Source organism: Lissotriton vulgaris, chromosome 9 (genome assembly GCF_964263255.1).
Source record: "Lissotriton vulgaris chromosome 9, aLisVul1.2, whole genome shotgun sequence".
Taxonomy (NCBI): domain Eukaryota; kingdom Metazoa; phylum Chordata; class Amphibia; order Caudata; family Salamandridae; genus Lissotriton; species Lissotriton vulgaris.
Window position 1 is genome coordinate 71,955,556 of NC_141697.1, and position 19,908 is coordinate 71,975,463.

At 50.1% G+C, this 19,908-nt stretch overlaps 1 protein-coding gene across 3 annotated transcripts in view; it reads left to right on the forward strand.

Annotated features, from left to right (window-relative positions):
* PCNX1 (pecanex 1) overlaps positions 1 to 19,908 on the forward strand; it is a 580,339-nt gene that overhangs the window by 363,969 nt on the left and 196,462 nt on the right. For all 3 annotated transcript variants that reach the window (XM_086937052.1, XM_086937051.1, XM_086937053.1), the window contains exons 22-23: positions 6,980 to 7,157; positions 10,069 to 10,177. In XM_086937052.1, the coding sequence (XP_086793178.1) occupies positions 6,980 to 7,157; positions 10,069 to 10,177 (287 nt within the window). The remainder of the gene's footprint in view (positions 1 to 6,979; positions 7,158 to 10,068; positions 10,178 to 19,908) is intronic.

The following is a 19,908-nucleotide window of genomic DNA, read 5'->3' on the forward strand; positions in this document are numbered from 1 at the left end:
TGTATTTTTGGATACTGTAAAAATTCATAACTTGAAAAGTACTTTCCTAATTCCGATCTTGAAATCGAAATATCTGAAAGAAACACGTTAGTGTTAGATTCCTTACCTTAGAATATCCCCAGGCGTCAGTCTGGATCCAGAAACTTTTGCGTAGCAGTACCCCTGCGCGTCGGTAGGCGTCGTCTGCAGGCGTCCCCTGCGGCTCCGCGTCCGTCGTCGGCGTCGTGCGCCGTGATGACGTCGCTGGAGTATATAGACGCCGCCTCCGCGCGCTGACGTCAGTTCTTCTTTTTTCCGCGCCAGTGGACGCAGATCTGAAGAGCAGTACTCCGGTCTTTGACCAAGTTTTTCGAATTGTTTATCACTTTGTGCCTGTTAGGATGCCTGGGTTCAAGCACTGTGATGACTGTGAGCGCACGATGTCGGTCACAGACCATCACCGCCTCTGTCTCCGGTGTCTGGGCCCCGACCACGACGTGGACTCCTGCGTCGACTGCTGGGCCCTCACCAACAAGGCTAGACGGGAGCGGTCCCGCAAGCTACTGGAGCTCCGGGTGTCGGCCCCACGTCGGGACCGGGAGCGGTCCCGGTCCGGCCGGAGGTCGAGAGAGCGTTCGAGGGAGCGGTCGCGGAGCCGCGCCGAGCGTTCCGGAAGTCGACACCACTCGTCAGGCTTATCAGGTAAGAAGCACAAGAAGTCGGGGCGTCGTCATCGTACCCCCGACTCCCCCCGACGCTCGCGCGATGCGGCCGGGGGTTCGGGTGACCCCAACCCCGCGGCTCCGCGAGAGTCGCCGGCGCGGCCTGCCCCATACCCTCAGGTCCCTGGGCACGGTGCGACGCCTGAGGAGATAGAGGCGTTCCTCATGGCCATGAGGGCCCTGTCTCCTCCGGCGGGTTCCACGGCGCCTGCGGGCCCAGTGAACCCGTCCGGGGGCCCTAGCGGTTCAGCTGACCCTACCTCGACGCCGTCGGATGCTCCGACTCCGGCGCCGCCGGCGGCGCCGATCCCGGCGCCGCTAGGGCCTTCGGGGTCGACGCCGGATGGACGTCCGTCCAACCCGGCACCGATTCCATCGGGGTTGCCCCCGGCGCCGCCTCCGCGCGACGCCGGTTCCTCGGTGCCGGCTTCGGGCGGCACTGGGGCTCCGGCGCCGGCTCCGGGCGGCGCCGTCCCCTTACCTTCACCGACGCCGGACGCGGAGCCGGACGGGCGTCGCTCGACGCCGGTCCCGACGCCGATGGGGCCCATGAACCCCAAGGAGCCGGTCTACATCGTTGACTCCGAATACGGAGAAGATGAAGAGTTCGGTGAAGGTTGGGAGGGGTCCGAGGACCCTCTGTCACGCGAGTGCCAGTATGACCCGGACTGGACAGGTGACTTGGGGGATGCCAGTGGTCTGGACGACTCTCCTAACCCTGGTTTGATCTCTCCTCCTTCCGTGGCATCGGTGGAGGGTGCTGCATACTCTGTGGTGCTGATGAGGGCTGCCAAGGCCTTACACCTTGAGCTCCCCGTCGCGGCCGTGAGGCCTAACATCCTCACCGAGGTCTTCAAACCGCAGTCATGCCCACAGGAGCCACTGCTGCCGTTTAATGAAGCCTTGTCGGACGTTCTGTTGGGCACGTGGTCCAGGCCCGCTTCAGGTGCGCCTGTTGATCGGAACGTGGCCAGGCGCCACCGTCCTTGTCCGGACGACCCCAAGTTCCTGTCTAACCACCCCACTCCTGAGAGCCTGGTGATCCAGGCCTCGACCTCCCAGTCCGCATTCCCGTCGGCCCCGCCCGACCGGGAATCCAAGAGGTATGACCAATTTGGCAAAAAGGTCTTCTCGTCCATTAGTTTGGGCCTGCGGTCTTGCAACACCACTTGCCTCTTGGGCCGCTACACCCACTCTGTGTGGGATACGGTCGCGGAGCTGCTGCCAGAATGCCCCATGGAGGTGCGGGCAAAACTCGGTCAGGCTGTGGCTGAGGGCCGAGATGCAGCTAAATATTCAATACGGTGTGGTCTTGATACGACCGACTCGCTGGGCAGAGCTATGTCTACGAAGGTGGCGATTCGTCGCCACGCCTGGCTGAGATCCGCCAATTTTTCGGCTGATGTCCAGAATACCCTGATGGACATGCCGTTTGATGGCTGTCACCTGTTCGGTGACAAGGCGGACCACGCGCTGGAACGCTTCAAGGACTCTAGGGTCACGGCCAAGTCCTTGGGTCTCTCGACCCTGCGTCAGCAACCGGGTTCGTTTCGTCCCTTTCGTGGCCAAGGAAGGGGCGCCCCCACACGTGCTGCCAGCCACGCGCCGCAACAATCCTTTCAACGCGGTGGCGGCCGTGGAAACCGCCGTGGTGGCGGTAGGGGACAACGGCGGGGTCAGACCACACCTTCCCCCGCAGCATCTACCCCAAAATCCTCCTAGTCTGTGCTTTCGGCCCCATGTGACGCCAGTGGGTGGCAGGGTTCGCCATCACCACGCTCACTGGCGCACGATCACTTCGGACAGGTGGGTGCTGCAAATCGTCCGAAGGGGCTACTCCCTCCCCTTCGAGACCTCTCCTCCAGCCATGCCACCGCAGAACCACCGTGTGTCGGGGGACCACTTGACACTTCTGCAGGAGGAAGTTACGGCCCTCTTGGCCAAGGGGGCCATCGAGCGCGTTCCTGGGCCAGAAGTAGGGCGTGGTTGCTATTCCCACTACTTTCTGGTGCCCAAGAAGGACAAGGGGGGCCTACGTCCTATCTTGGATCTAAGGAACGTCAACGGCTTCCTCCGGAAGGAGAAGTTCAAGATGTTGACGTTAGCTCAGGTCTTGGCTGCTCTAGACCCGCAAGACTGGATGGTAGCGTTGGACTTGCAGGATGCCTATTTTCACATCCCCGTCCTGCCGGCCCACCGGCGTTACCTGCGGTTCACGGTAGGCCTGGAGCACTTTCAGTTTATCGTGCTTCCCTTCGGCTTTACCAGCGCCCCACGGGTGTTCACAAAGGTGATGGCAGTGGTCGCAGCCCATCTGCGCAGGTTGGGGGTTTCAGTCTTCCCCTACCTAGACGACTGGTTGTTGAAGGCGGGCTCGCCCCAAACAGTCGTCCACCACCTTCAGATGACGGCAGACCTCTTGCACGACCTGGGGTTCTCCATCAATGTGCCGAAATCACACCTGTGTCCCTCTCAAAAGCTCCTCTTCATCGGAGCGGTTCTGGACTCGGCGCAGTTTCGGGTTTATCCTCCGGAACGGCGGGTCCGGGATATACAGGCTTTGATTCCCATCTTTCAGCCGCTATCCCGGGTTTCGGTCAGGTTGACGCTGCGGCTGCTGGGACTGATGGCTTCCTGCATCCTTCTGGTGCATCACGCCCGGTGGCGGATGCGGGCTCTGCAGTGGGACCTGAAGTTTCAGTGGGCCCAGCATCAGGGCAACTTGTCCGACCACGTCTTGATCTCGGAGGGCACTGCGAGACAACTGCAGTGGTGGCTTACGGACCGCGATTGGGTCAGGGGCAAGTCCCTCTCCCTTCCCCAACCGGAGCACGTTGTCGTGACGGACGCGTCCCTCCAGGGCTGGGGTGGCCACTTGGGAGAGGCAGAGATCAGAGGCATCTGGTCTCCGGCGGAGTCCCGGCTCCATATCAATCTGTTGGAGCTGCGGGCGATTCGTCTGGCACTGAAGGCATTCCTCCCCTTTGTCAACGGGAGTGTAGTGCAGGTGTTCACAGACAACACCACCGCCATGTGGTACTGCAACAAACAGGGCGGAGTGGGGTCGTGGACCCTTTGCCAGGAGGCTCTGCGCCTCTGGCAATGGCTGGAACGTCAGGGCGTGACTGACGGTTCAACACCTGGCAGGTTCTCTGAACGCCAGGGTGGACGAACTCAGCCGTCGGTGCTCGATGGATCACGAATGGCGTCTGAACTCGGACGTGGCGCAAGGCATCTTTCTGCAATGGGGAGAGCCTTGGTTAGATCTATTCGCCACAGAAGAGAACGCGCAATGTCATCAGTTCTGCGCGTTGGAGTTTCCAAGACGGCACTCGCACGGCGACGCCTTTCGGCGCGAGTGGAGTTGCGGTCTGTTATACGCCTTTCCGCCTATACCACTTCTGCCCAGAGTGCTGAAGAAGATCAGGCGCGACCGGGCCCAAGTTATCCTTGTGGCTCCGGACTGGGCTCGAAGGTACTGGTATCCCGAGCTACTCAGCATGTCAGTCGGTCCCCCGATCCGCCTGCCCCTTCAGGAGGACCTTCTGTCGCAGCAGCAGGGGGCGGTCCTCCACCCGAACCTGTCCAGTCTCCACCTCCATGCTTGGAGATTGAGCGGCGGCAGTTGAGGCCATTTGCCTTGCCTCCTGAAGTCTGTGATGTTATTCTGGCAGCCAGGCGTCCCTCCACTAAGTCGGTATACGCCTGTCGGTGGAACAGATTTGTGGCATGGTGCACAGCAAAGGCTGTGGATCCTCTTTCTGCCCCTCTTTCGGAGGTTCTTCTGTTTCTTCTTTCTCTTGCCCAGCAGGGCTCTGCTCTGGGCACTATCAAGGGCTACCTTTCTGCCCTTTCAGCCTTCTTGAGGCTTCCTGATCAGCCTTCTTTGTTCAAATCCCCGATTGTAACTCGATTCTTGAAAGGCATCACTCACATGTTTCCACCTGTTCCGTTTGTGATGCCTCAGTGGGATTTGAACTTGGTTCTAACTTTCCTGATGTGTGCTCCCTTTGAGCCCCTTCATTCTTGTCCTCTCCGTCTCCTGACTTTAAAGACGGCTTTCCTGGTTGCCATCACCTCTGCCAGGAAGGTGAGTGAGCTCCAGGCTATTTCTGTCCAACCTCCTTTCCTGTCCATTCATCCTGACAAGGTGGTTCTGAGGACTAGACCTTCTTTCCTGCCCAAGGTTGTTTCGGCCTTTCACATCGGGCAGTCCATCACCCTCCCTTCCTTCTTCCCGCCTCCGCATCCTTCAAAGGATGAAGAGCGGCTCCATCGTCTGGACCCAAAACGTGCGCTTTCATTCTATATGGATCGCACACGCCAGTTCCGGGTGGATGACCAACTGTTTGTTGGCTACGTGGGTGCGAAGAAGGGACGGGCGGTTTGTAAACGAACCATCTCTCGATGGGTCGTCCTCTGCATCAAAGCGTGCTACTCTTTGGCTCGGAAGGAGCCTCCTGTTGGGCTGAGGGCCCATTCCACTCGGGCCACGGCGGCTACTACTGCCCTGGGCCGGGGAGTCCCCTTGCAGGACATTTGCCAAGCGGCTACGTGGGCCTCGCTGCACACATTTGCGAGGCACTACTGCCTGGACAGTCAAGTCCGGAGGGATGGCTTCTTTGGCCGTTCTGTCCTCCAGGACTTTCTGGTGTAGTTTTGTATTGGTTCGCAGACCCACCACCGGGGTTGGTATTGCTGGGGTATGTATTCTAAGGTAAGGAATCTAACACTAACGTGTTTCTTTCAGATGAACAAGTTACTTACCTTCGGTAACGATATATCTGTAAGAAACATTAGTTAGTGTTAGATTCCTTACCGAACCCACCCATCCTCCCCGTTCTGCGAACTGATACCTAGGTTTAAGGTCATCCCTTTCAGGGCCCTAGTTTTACATGGCACCAGTGTTGGTTCTCTCATGGCTCTGCGTCTCCTGGCGCGGAAAAGCTGTGTGCAAAGAACTGACGTCAGCGCGCGGAGGCGGCGTCTATATACTCCAGCGACGTCATCACGGCGCACGACTGCGACGACGGACGCGGAGCCGCAGGGGACGCCTGCAGACGACGCCTACCGACGCGCAGGGGTACTGCTACGCAAAAGTTTCCGGATCCAGACTGACGCCTGGGGATATTCTAAGGTAAGGAATCTAACACTAACTAATGTTTCTTACAGATATATCGTTACCGAAGGTAAGTAACTTGTTCTTATATGAAAGTAGTGTTATTTTTATAAACTGGTGTTGGATTTATTTATTGAGTGTCTCTCACTATGTGTTTGCAAAAAATGCTTAGCACTACCCTCTGATATGCCTAACTGCTCGCTCATACTAGCGCAAAAGAGAGTATTTGGGGTGTCATTAGTGCCTCTGTAATTCCTTTGGGGTTTGCCTGGACTCTTTGCACCGTGTACCTCTTTTTGATCCACTATATAAAGAGCCATCTTCCTACAGTCTTCATCTCCAACCTGGCGGAATTCTGTTTACGCTGTCTGATATCCATCAAAAAATGTGTTACCGTACCATACTGATATCCCTGCTGTCTATGTTTCCAGATTAAACTGCCCTGCAGCCAGACGCATAAATTAAAGAGTTGAAAGCACAAACATTTGCTGGACCACAGCCTTGGATATAGCACCAGTCTAGCCTTCCAGGTGCAGCAGTAGGCCCTATGATCAATAGTGTTGGCAACCAACAGCAATTGCAAAATGCTTTGAGCTTTAATGCAGCCTGTGTTGCTTGCTAAATGAAATCTTACTCTGTGCAAACCATGACAAACAGACTTACAGTCCGCTTTAAAGCAATTATATGTTGAATTAGAAAAAACATGCCTTCCAGGTATCGCTTTATCAGTGTCTTGTCTAAAACTAGTAGCTTGGCAAAGAACCAAAAGTTGCAAAGTACACCCTGTTTTAGGAGCAAGTGCAAAAGAGATGATTTGATAAACCCTCCTTTATTCCCAGGAGTCATTGGAAGACGTTTGCCAATCAAGCTGCTGTTCCAGAGGTCTCCCCGAGGACCAGCTGCTCAAAGCTATGCTTTTCTGGGGCATGGTTCTTGTAGGGGCAGTTTAGGTCAATCTCTCATTGAAAATAATTACATGCTAGACTTTTCTTGCTTTGTGAGTTGTGAAATGAATTACTTATATGATGGTTGATGTAATTGGTAACAGAACATTTTCAGCTTGTGCTAATGGATGTATTTTTATTTTTTTCTAAATCAATGAGGTTGTTTACTATATTGGGCTATAATTCTTCCTTCTCTCTCGCTCTCTCTTTTGCAGGCTTGGTGCTCTGATGATAACCATTGCTGGTTTAAAGCTTTTACGATCATCCTTTAGTAGCCCCACGTGTCAGTATGCCACAGTCATTTTCACAGTGCTGTTCTTCACATTTGATTACAAAGTTTATTCAGAGACCCTGCTGTTGGACCTTTTCTTTATGTCGATACTCTTCAGCAAGGTAACTGGACATGGTGATGATCTATACATATGTCATGTATAACTTGGTCAACATGGAAATCGTTTGTAGTTGTAATGGAGGTGAGACAGTGTAAAGAAGCTTTTAGAGATTCTATATTTGAATGATTTCGCAGAGCAGGGCGAGTTGGAAAATGTGTATTGCTTTCATTACGAGGTGGCTCATACCATTATATATCCATTTGAAGTGAGGAGAGGTGCTTTCATTAAACTAACATTTTGAATGTATCCAGGATCTAATTCCTCTCAAATCCTGCAGGCACAAGGTTCTTTATGGAATATCGCTTATATTCAATGAGTGTAGGTAACTGAAATTTTATTGCAATTGTCTTCCCCACTTTTTACCCCAATATATGACTGCTAGATGCTGGTTTTAAAGTCTAACAGCGCACTGAGGCCTGCGAGCTAGACCTCCGCGCCAGTGGTCTTTCCCCTAAAACAGTTAAAGTCCATTTGGCAAGGACTTTAGCACCCCTGGCACCTAGGGCATGGATACTAAAGAGGACCCCTACGGGCTGCAGCATGTCTTACGCCATTCTAAGGGATCCACACTCAAATTACATGAAGAATGGCATTGCAGGCTGCATGAAATGATGCAAACCATTCTGAAAATCTGACATGCCCACTCATCCTATGTCATTCCAAAGTACACAGCATGTGCTATATGTATGTCACTCCTTCAGCAGGCTTTAGAACCCTAAGGCAGGGTTTATTTTAGTATATATGAGGACATATCTGCCTAAGCAGATATGCCCATGTGATGTCTAGCTCTAGTTCTAGATATTGCAAGTGTGTAGGGAAGCCATCTTAAGGCATGTACTGGGCATTGGTCAGCACAAGTTCCCCAGCAACTTGATGGCTCCTCTGAAAACTATGTTGGTTGGCGTCAAACACTGTGGCTTAATAAATCTGTACTGTTACCAGTTCAAGATGTATTATGACATGCACTCAGAGGGCCCCTTGAGGTGCCCCCTGAAAACTGTGTCTAGTGTGCTAGTTGACTGATATGATCCAGCATGCCACCGCAGACAAGTTTCTGACCCCCTGCAGATGAGAGCTTGCGCTCTCTGAGGCCAGAAACGGTGCCCGCTCCAAAGGAAGGTGTTCACACCTCCTCCTACAGGATGGTTAGTGACTTAGCATATTAAGACCAGTGGCTTCAAACACTCTGCTGCCCTTAACGTCTCTAAATTGAGTGTTTAGGTGACCCTCTGACACCAGGAACTCGGGTGCACCTGGAAAAGAAGGACAAATAAGAGCCAAACTCCAGAACCGTGGACTAGCTGTGGACTTGGCGTCAAACCCTGCCTGCCTTCTCTTATCTCAACAGTTGTAAAGACCCGAGCCGTCATGCTGCTGTGCATCCTCCAAATGCCTCGGAGGACTACCAGCACTGCAGCAACCAGTCAGCATCTCCCTTGAAGTGGAGAAGCCACTTGCCTGCAGGCACCGACAGAGACGTCTGGTTTACCGATCTGCTGACCACCAGGTCCACCAATGCAGCAGCCGTCCAGGAGGAGGTTACCATGTTCCACGGGGTCAGATCCGTCTCCCCACCACGTTTGGGGGTCCCATGATACCCAGGAGCCGCCCTGCACCAATCCCTGGGGTACCGGACCCCTTGCAGCAGCTAAAGTTTGTTCAGTGTCTGGCCTGGACAAGAAGACCAACCTAACGACGAGGGATATCCGCATTACCGAAGCCAGCATATAGAGTGGCCCTGCTGTCCATATGTCTCTATCTCCTGGTCAACCCCAAAAGTGAGAGCCTCCAACGCAAGGAACCCGCCGGACAAAACACCTCTGCACCTGAGCCCCACAGTCTGAGTTCAAGCCTACCGACGATGCACCCTTCCCTCAGAAACCCTCCCCTTTGGGTTTGATTGACTTTCTCCAAGTCCCCAATTGCAGCATTTTTTTGCATACAGGTTTTTCCGTAGAAACCAGCTGTAGCGATTGAGGCTACCTTTGCGACCACCACTTCTGCACCCAGACACACCGGGGCAGGTAAACCAAAACTGCTGGTATTTATCTTATATCCAGACGAATTACCCTTTAACTCGATTTCAAGTACACCTATGCAGTGTATGTTTCTCCCATAGGAGAATATTACTGCGTTTGAGGCTCATTTCTTGAATCTGACAGCTGTATTTTCTAACTCGAAAAGTAATTACCTAATCTCATAGAGCTTGGTGTGTAAATTAATATAAAAATTAGTTATTTTTCTAAGTTGGTGTTGTATTTCATTATTGAGTGTGTCTCATTTTATCGACTTTGTGTTTACAACTAATACCTAACACTCCCCTCTGATAAGCCTAAGGCTGTTCGACCACACTACCTCAAAAAGGACATCTTGAGATTGTTGTAGCAAGCCCCTGTATACTAATATGGGATACCTCGAGTCTTCACAGTGCACCTCATTTTGGTATGCTATATGGAGGGCCAGATTCCTACAATGAACCAATGGCAATGATGTTTCTTGTCAGTGCACTCAATTCTGAGAGTTCTGTCCTTCCCAGGTAGCCAGTCAGAGTGTGCTCAATAGTGTGTATGCTTTTTTTTAACCAACTTAGCAAATTCCTGCTCTTAACCAATCACTCTAAATTCTCCAAAATATCAACTTCTTTTCTATAGCCTACCAATTGAAGGATAGGTTGGAGAATTGACATCTGTTTTGTTAACACAGCTATTTCTGCCTGTTGTCTTATTCACTTGTTTTGGATAGGGATATATATGTATAGTCTGTGACCTTACTGAAATTCTAATACCACAGTTTATCTGAAAATTAGGATACATTTCAGGCTTTCTCACCAAGGCGCTATGCACTCCTTTTTTAAGCGTTCTTATAATATCATTCTTGCATTGTTCTACAGTGATTTTCTTTTTATCTTGCAGCTTTGGGAGCTCTTTTACAAACTGCGCTTCGTTTACACATACATCGCCCCCTGGCAGATTACATGGGGATCAGCTTTTCATGCTTTTGCCCAACCTTTTGCTGTGCCTCGTATCCTTAAAAACATTTCAATCTACCTTTCCAACAGATTGTTTAAATTCCCTTGGAAAATGTTGCATAGCCTTTTCAATGTATTTTAGTTTTTGTGTTGTGTAGTTGTGTGAAAGACTGTGACTGTACTAAATAGTTTGAGTAGTACATATTGAAATCTGATGGTCCATAGGGTTAATTTTGGCTGAAAACCAGTTACTTTTTGGTTTAGCAGTAATCCAATCTAGATTGGGTTTTGTTTAAAGTTTTGTAAGAGACCTTTATATTTAAAAAAAAGGTTCTTGAGGCAATGTTACAGTGTGCCTGTTTGGTTTGCAGGTGTAACCCCTAAAATGTTCTTTAATGAAAAATGTAACCTAGTAACAGTAAGACGTTAGTTGAAAGTAGAAGGGCAAAGGTTCATGCATCCACTCTATTTTAGCATTACAAACTTCTGAATTCAGGATAGTAGAACCCCAGGGCAACGCACTTGATGAAAAGAAGAGGAACAAATACCGTTTAATGCAGTGACTACTTGTCTGTGAAGGTCTAAGAAATAACCAAAGACATGCAGAACTGCAGGCTTCAGTTGGTGGTCTGTTTCTACTGGGCAGATTTCCAGTAGTTGCCACTTTTTAAAGTTTTAAGTCCTTAAAGGTAAGAGCAGGTTAAAGCTCGTCCAGAGAGGTTTTCTAAAATGATCTTGTGAGTGGGCACATGTTCATAGAGCAGAGCTGTAGATCAGAGGAAGGGAGCAATCAGGCATGTGTGAAAGACATCTGCATCTCATACCCTCGTTAGTGTTCACCCATGCCATTTTTACCCTGGTGACTGACTCCATGTGTTCATCAATCATGTTTATTACTCTTTACTCGACTGCTGTGTACCTTGTTACTTTAAAGTTTATCCTATCCTCATGGCAGGGTTTCCTCTATGAATACGAACAAAAATAAAATAAATGAAAATTGTAAGACATTGATTGTATGAGTGGGTGAGTTTTGCAGCGTGAATCTTTCTGGATTCACTATGCTGTGCATTACTCCGCGGTCTAGTAGTTGGGTCCAGAATCGTAGTCTTTTCTTTGTTTTTTTTGTTTTTTCCCTAGCCCAGGTGGGCGTCGACGTACCTTTTGGTGTCCTTCCGTGACGTCGGCACGCTTCCTGCGGAAGCTCCCACCCTTGGGCGCCATCTTCAGATTCTTTTTTCCGCCGTTGGGTCTGGATCGTTCCCGAGAGGCTCCAGAGTTTTGGACGGAAAAAGACACAGAAGAGTCGAATTTTACAGGAAAAGACTGAGAAGACGACGAGGAAGAACATATAGAAGCTGGGACGACAAAAAAGGAGAACTTCGACGTCCAACAGAGAATGTGCACAAAGGGGTCCCCCTGAGCGTGAGAAATGGACAACACCCCTTTCAAATTCTGCCGTAACTGCCACCACAAGTATGCGCAGAAGGACCAGCACCTTGTTTGCAACCTCTGCTTACCGGTCGACCACAAGAGCAAGGACTGCAACGCTTGCTCTGCCTTCACACCGAAGAGACTCTGCGTCAGGGAGAGACAGAGAAGGGACAACTACACCATGCAGGGGAAGGGCCAACCACCGTCCCTTCGAGACCTGGGACTCTCGACCGACGAAGAAGACAACTTCGCCGGAGAAGCCAACTGCTACACTGTCGTAGAGACCGATAAGAAAACTTCTAAAGAGGTAGGAGAGTTGTCGACCCCAAAAGGCCCGACAGACCAGGGAAGGTCTGAATTAGATTCTCGAAAAACTGAGTCAAAGTCCTCGAAGGGAGCACTGGCGCTGAAAACTTCGTCGGCCGCAGCTGCATCCAAGGACAGAGAGCCCAGCGGATCCTTCGAGAAGGACTCCCAGGCGGCGAAGACCGGCGAAAAGCCAAGGTCATCGAAGCACGTCCCCGAAAAGGAACGTTCGACTTCGAAAGAGAAGGCCCCAAAGGCCGCCTCAACGCTGACAAAGGAAACAAGGCCAGTTTCAACGTCGGTGCCGAAATACACGGCTAAGAGAACAGCAGAACAGTCCGACGCCGAACAGGCCACCGAACTGGAAAGGAAGAAAAGACGGCTCGAGGCCGAAATGGATAGCATCCTACAAAGAAAGGAGTTCGGCGAACGACTCAAACAGTTCACGATTCTGTCAAAAGCACCAACTGTTATCATCGAAGTAGAAGAGGAGGAGGAGGATTTCGAGGCCGAAGAGCCGCAGAAAAGCCCCGAAACTCTAGAACTTCAAGAGGATGTAGACTTCTACTATGATGAGGAGGGTGACGACGACCAGAGGACGATCCTCGGGTCGGCATCCTCGGGAACGCAGGACCTGGAATGGCAGGACTTTGACACCGAAAGTCCAGAAGAGGGCGAAGACACGTACCCTTCGAAGACTTTACCGCCAGACGACATTGGGGTGTACAATATGGTGATCAAGAACGCAGCAACGGCGCTTGGAGTCAAACTTGACGAAGAGAAACACAAGTCTAACTTCCTATTGGAGAGACTACTCCCCACGCAGACCAGGAGCCAGTATCTTCCAATGCTTGAAAGTGTCATGGCTCAGGGGAAGGAGGCGTTCAAGGAACCCGCGACATGCAGGTCCGTTACGCCGAGGACTGAGAAGAAATACAAACACTCCACAAAAGATCCCCCGTGCACCAGAGGGGCAGTCCTGGCGGACTCCATTATCACGGCGACCGCAAGGAAGAGGGCAAATGTGCCAACCACATCAGGGCCACCACCAGACAAGGAAAGCAGGAGAATGGACCTGACTGGGAGCAAGATAGAGAGGAATGCAGCATGCCGATCTCAAACGCCCTACTGAATAGGCACCAGTACCAAATCCTGGACCAAATTGGGCAGCTTACGAAGCACCTCCCAACAGAGTACCAACATAGTTTCACACCTCGTGGAGGAGGGGAAGAATGTGGCGAACGCCTGCCTCAAAACAGACTTGGACGGAGCAGACACATCCAGCAGGCTGATGATGTTGGGAATAACTGAAAGAAGGCAAGCCTGGCTCGGGATCTCAGGTTTCAAACAAGAGGTTCAGCACAACATTCTTAGCACACCATTCAATGGGGAGACACTGTTTGGAGCGCCGGTGGATGACAAACTCACCCAGCTCAAAAAGGAAAACGACACTACAAGGTCCACGGGAGCCTTGCAATTCAGAGGAATGAGGAGGGGTACCCCTTCACGGAGACCGAACGGAAGGGGGGGGAAACCAGTCAGGAACGTCGCACCAGACCTTCCAGCAGTTCAACCAGGGAGATAACCAGGCACAGCAGGGAAACCAAAAACAAACCTGGCACTACCAGCAAAGGGGCCACAACTTTCGCGGGAGAGGAAACAGACGTGGCCAGAACAAAAGAGGAGGCCATCAAGCCACCTCTAAGTGACGCCATCACACAGTATGTGCCCACCCGCACGTCCAAGGGTGGAGCACAAGAGGACCAACACAGGATTACACGGACCAAATACCATGGAACATGTAACACCAGTAGGGGGCAGGCTAAGTCACTTCTTCAGAGAGTGGAAGAAGATAACATCAGACAAGTGGATACTGAACATCATACAGTTCGGATACTGTATAGAACTGGAAAGGACACCGCCAAACAAAAGACCAAAAAAAGAGCGCAGGCAGGAAAAGAACTGGAACTGCTTCAAAGGGAGGCAAAGGAACTGCTCCAAAAGGAAGCCATCGAACCAGTTCCATACCAAGAAAGGACCAAGGTAGTGTACTCCACCTACTTCCTGGTACCAAAAGTGGACAAAACCCTAAGACCCATCCTGGACCTCCGGTTCCTGAACAAATACATAAAGACACAAGTTCAAAATGACTTCTCTACAGGAGGTCATTGCCCAGATAGGGGACAGAGATTTCATGGCCACCCTAGACCTCAAAGACACCTACCTGCACATCCCGATGAACAGGCGCCACAAACATCTGTTCAGATTTACCATCAACAAACATCACTACCAGTTCACAGCCCTAGCGTTCGGACTAAAATCCGCACCAAGGGTCTTCACCAAGTGCCTCGCAGCTGTGGCAGCGCACCTGAGAAGGCAAGGGATACATGTATACCCTTACCTGGACGACTGGCTGATAAAGGCAAATTCACAAAGGACATGCAAGGAACATGCCCAGCGCGTGACAAAGACTTTGATGGACCTGGGTTTCTCCATTCACTGGGGGAAAATCCTCTATGGAACCAGAGCAAGTGAAAGTCTTCCTAGGGGCTCAAATCAACACCATACAGAGCAAGGTGTTCCCCAGAGACAAGAGGACACAGGCGCTACTGAAGGAGACGCACCTCTACCAGAAGGGGCGAGCTCTGACAGTGAGGACAGCGAGCAAGGTCATGGGCATGATGGCCTCATGCATACATCTAGTACCAAATGTACACCTCCACATGAGACCATTCCAAGAATGGCTGCAAGAACAATGGTCACAAGCTACAGGGAGTTGGGAAGATCTAGTGGTTGTAACGCACACAGTGCAGGAGGAGATGTCGTGGTGGAACATGGAGAACGTAACAAAGGGAAAGCCTCTTAACACCACCGACCCCAACGGTGACCATCACCACAGACGCATGCCAGAAAGGAGGGGGAGCGCACATGAGAGCAGTGTGAGGGGTCTGAGGACTCCAGCGGATGCGGTCAAACACATCAACTACCTAGAGCTGAAGACCGTTTTCCTCGCCCTGAAAGCCTTCCAGACAAAATTGTACAGCAAGAGAGTGTTGATCCAGACGGACAACACGACGACGATGTTCTACATCAACAAGCAGGGAGGAACGCAATCTCCGCCGCTATCGAACCTAGCGCAGGAGATATGAAGATGGGCCATCCCACTAAAGATAGACCTGCTAGCCATACATCTACCAGGGAAAGACAATGTGGAGGCAGACTGGCTCAGCAGACAGACATCGGCGTCCCACGAGTGGGAGCTCAATGCACAGGAAACGCTAAGGCTATTCAGAAGGTGCGGAACACCGACTGTAGACCTATTTGCAACACACCAGAATGCAAAATGCCAAAGCTTCGCCTCCAGGCAACCAGGGTAAGGCTCCCTGGGGAATGCCTTATGGATAAGCTGGTCGAGGACATTTGCTTACGCTTTTCCCCCGATACCCCTGATACACAGAGTACTCAACAAGTGCAGGACCAGCAACATGACTGATCCTGGTGGCGCCACAATGGGCCAGGCAGACATGGTACTCACATATAATGGAAATGGCACAAGGTGCACCCCACAAGTTCTGGAGAAGAAAAGACCTACTGTTTATGCAAAGCGGATAGGTACTACATCCAGAACCAGAGAGCCTCAGCCTAGCAGCATGGCTCCTGAAGACATAGAGTTCGTGCACCTGAGGTTACCGGAGAGCACCCTGCGGTTACTGCGAGAGGCAAGGAGGCCTAGCACACGAAGGTGCTATTTGGTGAAATGGACAAGGCTCACACAATGGTGCAGCAAGAAGAAGCTACACAGAAAGATGACAAGGGAGTCAACAGTGCTTAGGTACCTCACGCACCTGCTGAAGGCAAAGCTAAGCTCATCCTCGCTGAGAGTACACCTGGCAGGGTATGCACCTGTTACAACGCATTTTTTACTCCGCACTACCACTACAACGCAGGCATTACAACGCATACCGTTACAACGCATTGCGCTGGGGGGCGCTCTAGGATAAGAGGTAAGTTTAATTTACTATCCAACATCTTCCCTAGGGTCCACGGGGACTGGAGTTAGAATAGTAAATTATACTTACCACTATCCAGCACCCCAAAGCGATATGCGTTGTAGCGGTATGCGTTGTAAATACCGCGTTGTAATGGTATGCGGAGTAAAAGTATGCGTTGTAACGACATACATCCACCTGGCAGCAATTGTGGCCTACACAAGAGGAGAGACTGGCAAGAGTTTCTTTACGTCACTGATAGTAAAGAGATTCATGGAAGGGGCAAAAAGGATCACGCCCCCTAAGAGGATGCCGCCACCAGCATGGAACCTTAATCTAGTCCTGATAGAGCTCATGAAGGCGCCTTTTGAACCGATTCATAAGGCTTCCCTGCAAATGCTAACAATGAAAACAGCCTTCTTGGTGGCTATCACCTCCCTGCGAAGGGTGAGCGAACAACAGGCGCATACGCTACAAAAACCCTACATCCAAATTCACAATGATAGGGTGGTGATGAGAACGGACCCACACTTCATGCCAAAGGGTGTCGAGGTTTCACATCAACCAAACAGTTCTAATACCAAGTTTCTTTCAAAAACCATCCACAAGCGCAGAGAGGGCACTCCACACTCTGGACGCTAGAAGGGCAGTAATGCACTACATAGAAGGAACAAAGGAACACAGGAAGACAAAACTGTTCTTTGTGTCCTTCGCAAGCAGTTTCCTGGGTAGACCAGTAACAAAGGGGACCATCGCATGATGGATCGCACAAACTATTCAATTCTGCCCCGAACAAGCAGACCAAGAGCTTGCGGAGGGGGCGCGTGCCTACTCAACTAGGAAAAAGGGAGCTACGATAGCCTTCCTGGCGAACACACCCATGCAAGATATTTGCCTGGCGGCAACATGGGCTTCAGTGCACACGTTCACTAAGCACTACTGTGTGGATATACAAATGAACAATGAAGCACAAGTAGGACAAAAAGTGCTCCAACATATATTCAACAGCCAACGCTCATCTTCCACCTGTAAGGCTGGAAGCTGCTGCTGCCTCGGTAGTACCACGGAAGTGATGCTCAGTCCACAACTTCCCCTGACTGGTTCACCATATGCCAGAATAGAGTAACTGGAAACAAATGGTGATGCCCGCAAGGGGAAAACAGGGAAACAAAACAAGGTAAGAAAGGGGAACACAGGTTCTTCGTACACAGTTGGAGTGGCTGTCAATCCTGGGGAACCAATGCACCTCTGTCAACCGTCTCCTGGATACAATGACAAAGAACAGACATTAATGTAGTCCCTATTGGCATGTAGGATAGAATAGAAAGAGTGATAAGTGCATGTACCTTTTTTGTTATGTGGGGGTTGGTATGGAAATGAGAGGAGAACTGTTCTTTTGGCAGGAATGAAGCTGCTAAGTGCGCCCTGCAATAACACAAATATATTTTACCTCTCTAACCACTTATAACTGAACACTGTAGTCTTCTTATCTCTGGAGGCCTATCTGTGTATGGATGAGGGTAGAACAATAAGAAACTAGGACTAGAATCAATCCTCCTCTAGTCCTAAATAATGAAAGGATAAGCGTCCTTTCAACTCCAAAACTAAAGAATACTATTTACTGGACAAAACGGTCCAAGGGGGAGCAAGATCTCAAATCAAGAGAAATGCGGATCCCTTGGAGTACCCGGGATTAGCATATCAAAATTTTCACCAATACAATAATAACCTCGAGGGGTATTCTGATAACGAACCAAAACCGATACACCTGCCAGAATGAGCAGGCAACTCTACAATAAACGTCAATAGATGCAGAGTACCTGAAATATATAAAGAAATGAGTCTTCACTGTGAAGTCGGATCGACGACAGCAACGAACCGACGGGACCCGCTGGAACGCCACCACCGTGACCCGGACGCAGGAACACTTGACCCTGGAACCGGAAAGGAACGCGAAGCGTTCTCTGGATGGAGGGGAGGGATTAAATGCTGATAAAAGCCCTCATGCGCATGCGCTGATCTTCGCGCATGCGCAGTGTACTTTGCCAACCAACTGTAGTTGCTGTTCTTGCCAACCACGACTTTGACTGCAAGCACGACACCACCCAGCCGCCACAAAAGTAACAAACCGCTACAAAGTCTATGCACAGCATAGTGAATCCAGAAAGATTCACGCTGCAAAACGAATAGTTTCTTACCTGTCAGTGTAGTTTTGCAGCTTGAAAATCTTTCTGGATTCACTAGTGAACCCACCCACCCCCGCAGAAAGATGAGCTGGAGAATCAGGTGGTAAAAGACAAGGTCAATACTGAACCAGATACCTTAAACAACAAAGCGGATTAAATAACTTACTTGAACATTGCCAAGGATTCACAAAAACACAAAACGAGGAAAAAAAAGAATCCGAAGATGACGCCCAAGGAAGGGAGCTTCCGCAGAAAGCATGCTGACGTCACGGAAGGACACCAAAAGGTGGGACATCGACGCCCATCTGGGCTACGAAAAAAAAAAAGAAAGAAAGGATTACGATTCCAGACCCAACCACTAGACCGCAGAATAATGCACAGCATAGTGAATCCAGAAAGGTCTTCAAGCTGGAAAACTACACCGACAGGTAAGAAACTATTCGTTATTAGGAAGCTTGGGTTCATTATTTGAAACTGAAGGGGGCTGGCGGGTGGGGCCATTACACTCCGAAGGTATGTAAGGTTCTACATTACCCTCCGAAGGTAATGTACAAACTGAAACTAATGCCTCTTAGGGAAGCAGCAGGTCCATTAGTTAAAAGAAAGCAAGATTCTCCCACCCTTCCGTTCTCCCCTTATCTCTCTTTCTAACCCACTCTCCCTTTCTTTCCCACTGTCCTTCTCTCTTTCCCACTCTCCTTCTCTCTTTTGTCTCTTCCCCTCCCCTGGAAGGAGTGGAAAGAAATGCTTGGCATAAAAAGCCTTTACTTCATTGAGTGGGCCTTTAAAGTGAAGTAGTAGTCTGTTTTGCTGCTCCATGTCCACAGTCTGTTTCCCAAATGTGCCAACAGGTTTAGCCTTGGATTATGAATGATTCTGTTTTGAAGATGCTCATTGTTTTTAAACAATCAGATTCCAGAAATAAGGTCTCACCAAATGGGGCTGTCTGCATTCAGTGAGGGATGTGCCCTGTTTTCATGAAGTGCCTGCTCTTTCTTTGTGTAATTTTCTACAGAACTATTCTATGTTAAATGGCAATAGCTTTCCACCTTTATTTATTTATTTATTTGAAAGTTTTATATAGCGCGAACAAGATCTTTGCAGATATCAGAGCGCTTTACAAGGGCACGGGGTGATGGAGTAATAGAATGTAATAGTTGAGGTAGTTAGGTACAAGGTGCATAGTTACATAGGTGGGTCAAAAAACAGGAGGTAGATCATAGGTGAGGTAGTGTCAGTACAAGGTGCATAGTCACAGTTGCGCCAATAATATAAAAGTACAAAAATAAGCATATACTTGTTTAAGCGTGCTTAAAGTGTTTTTGTAGATAACATAAAGGTGGGCATAGTTGAGGTAGGTGCGTGCAGGATGTATAGTCACACAGGTGCATCAGTAGTACAAAAGTAGGGATGGTTGAGGTGGTGTAGGTACAGTGTGCAAAGTCAGACAGGTGCGTCAACAATATATCAAAATACAAAGAGGGAACATATACAATCAAATAAGTCATAATACAAGTAGTACAAGTAGACCAAGGGGTCAGGTATTACGGAGCGGATTCATGAGAAATACAGAATAATAGATCATGTGTATTTAGCCATGAGGATCGCTTTTACTTCTTTCTTAAACAGTTTGTTGGAGGAGATGAGCCTGGTTTTAGGAGGGAGTGAGTTCCAGATCCTGGGTGCCATTCCTGAAAAGGAGCGTTTATAGGTTTTTTCCTTCCTGAATCTTCGAGGCTTCAGCAGAAGATTGTTTGTGCTTCTAGTAGTTCTAGAGCCACCCGAGATTGTCAGCTTTTGAGTGAGGTAGGCGGGTGAGTTCATGTGTACAGCCTTGTGAGTCATGCAGGCGATTTTCAGATGTATTCTGGC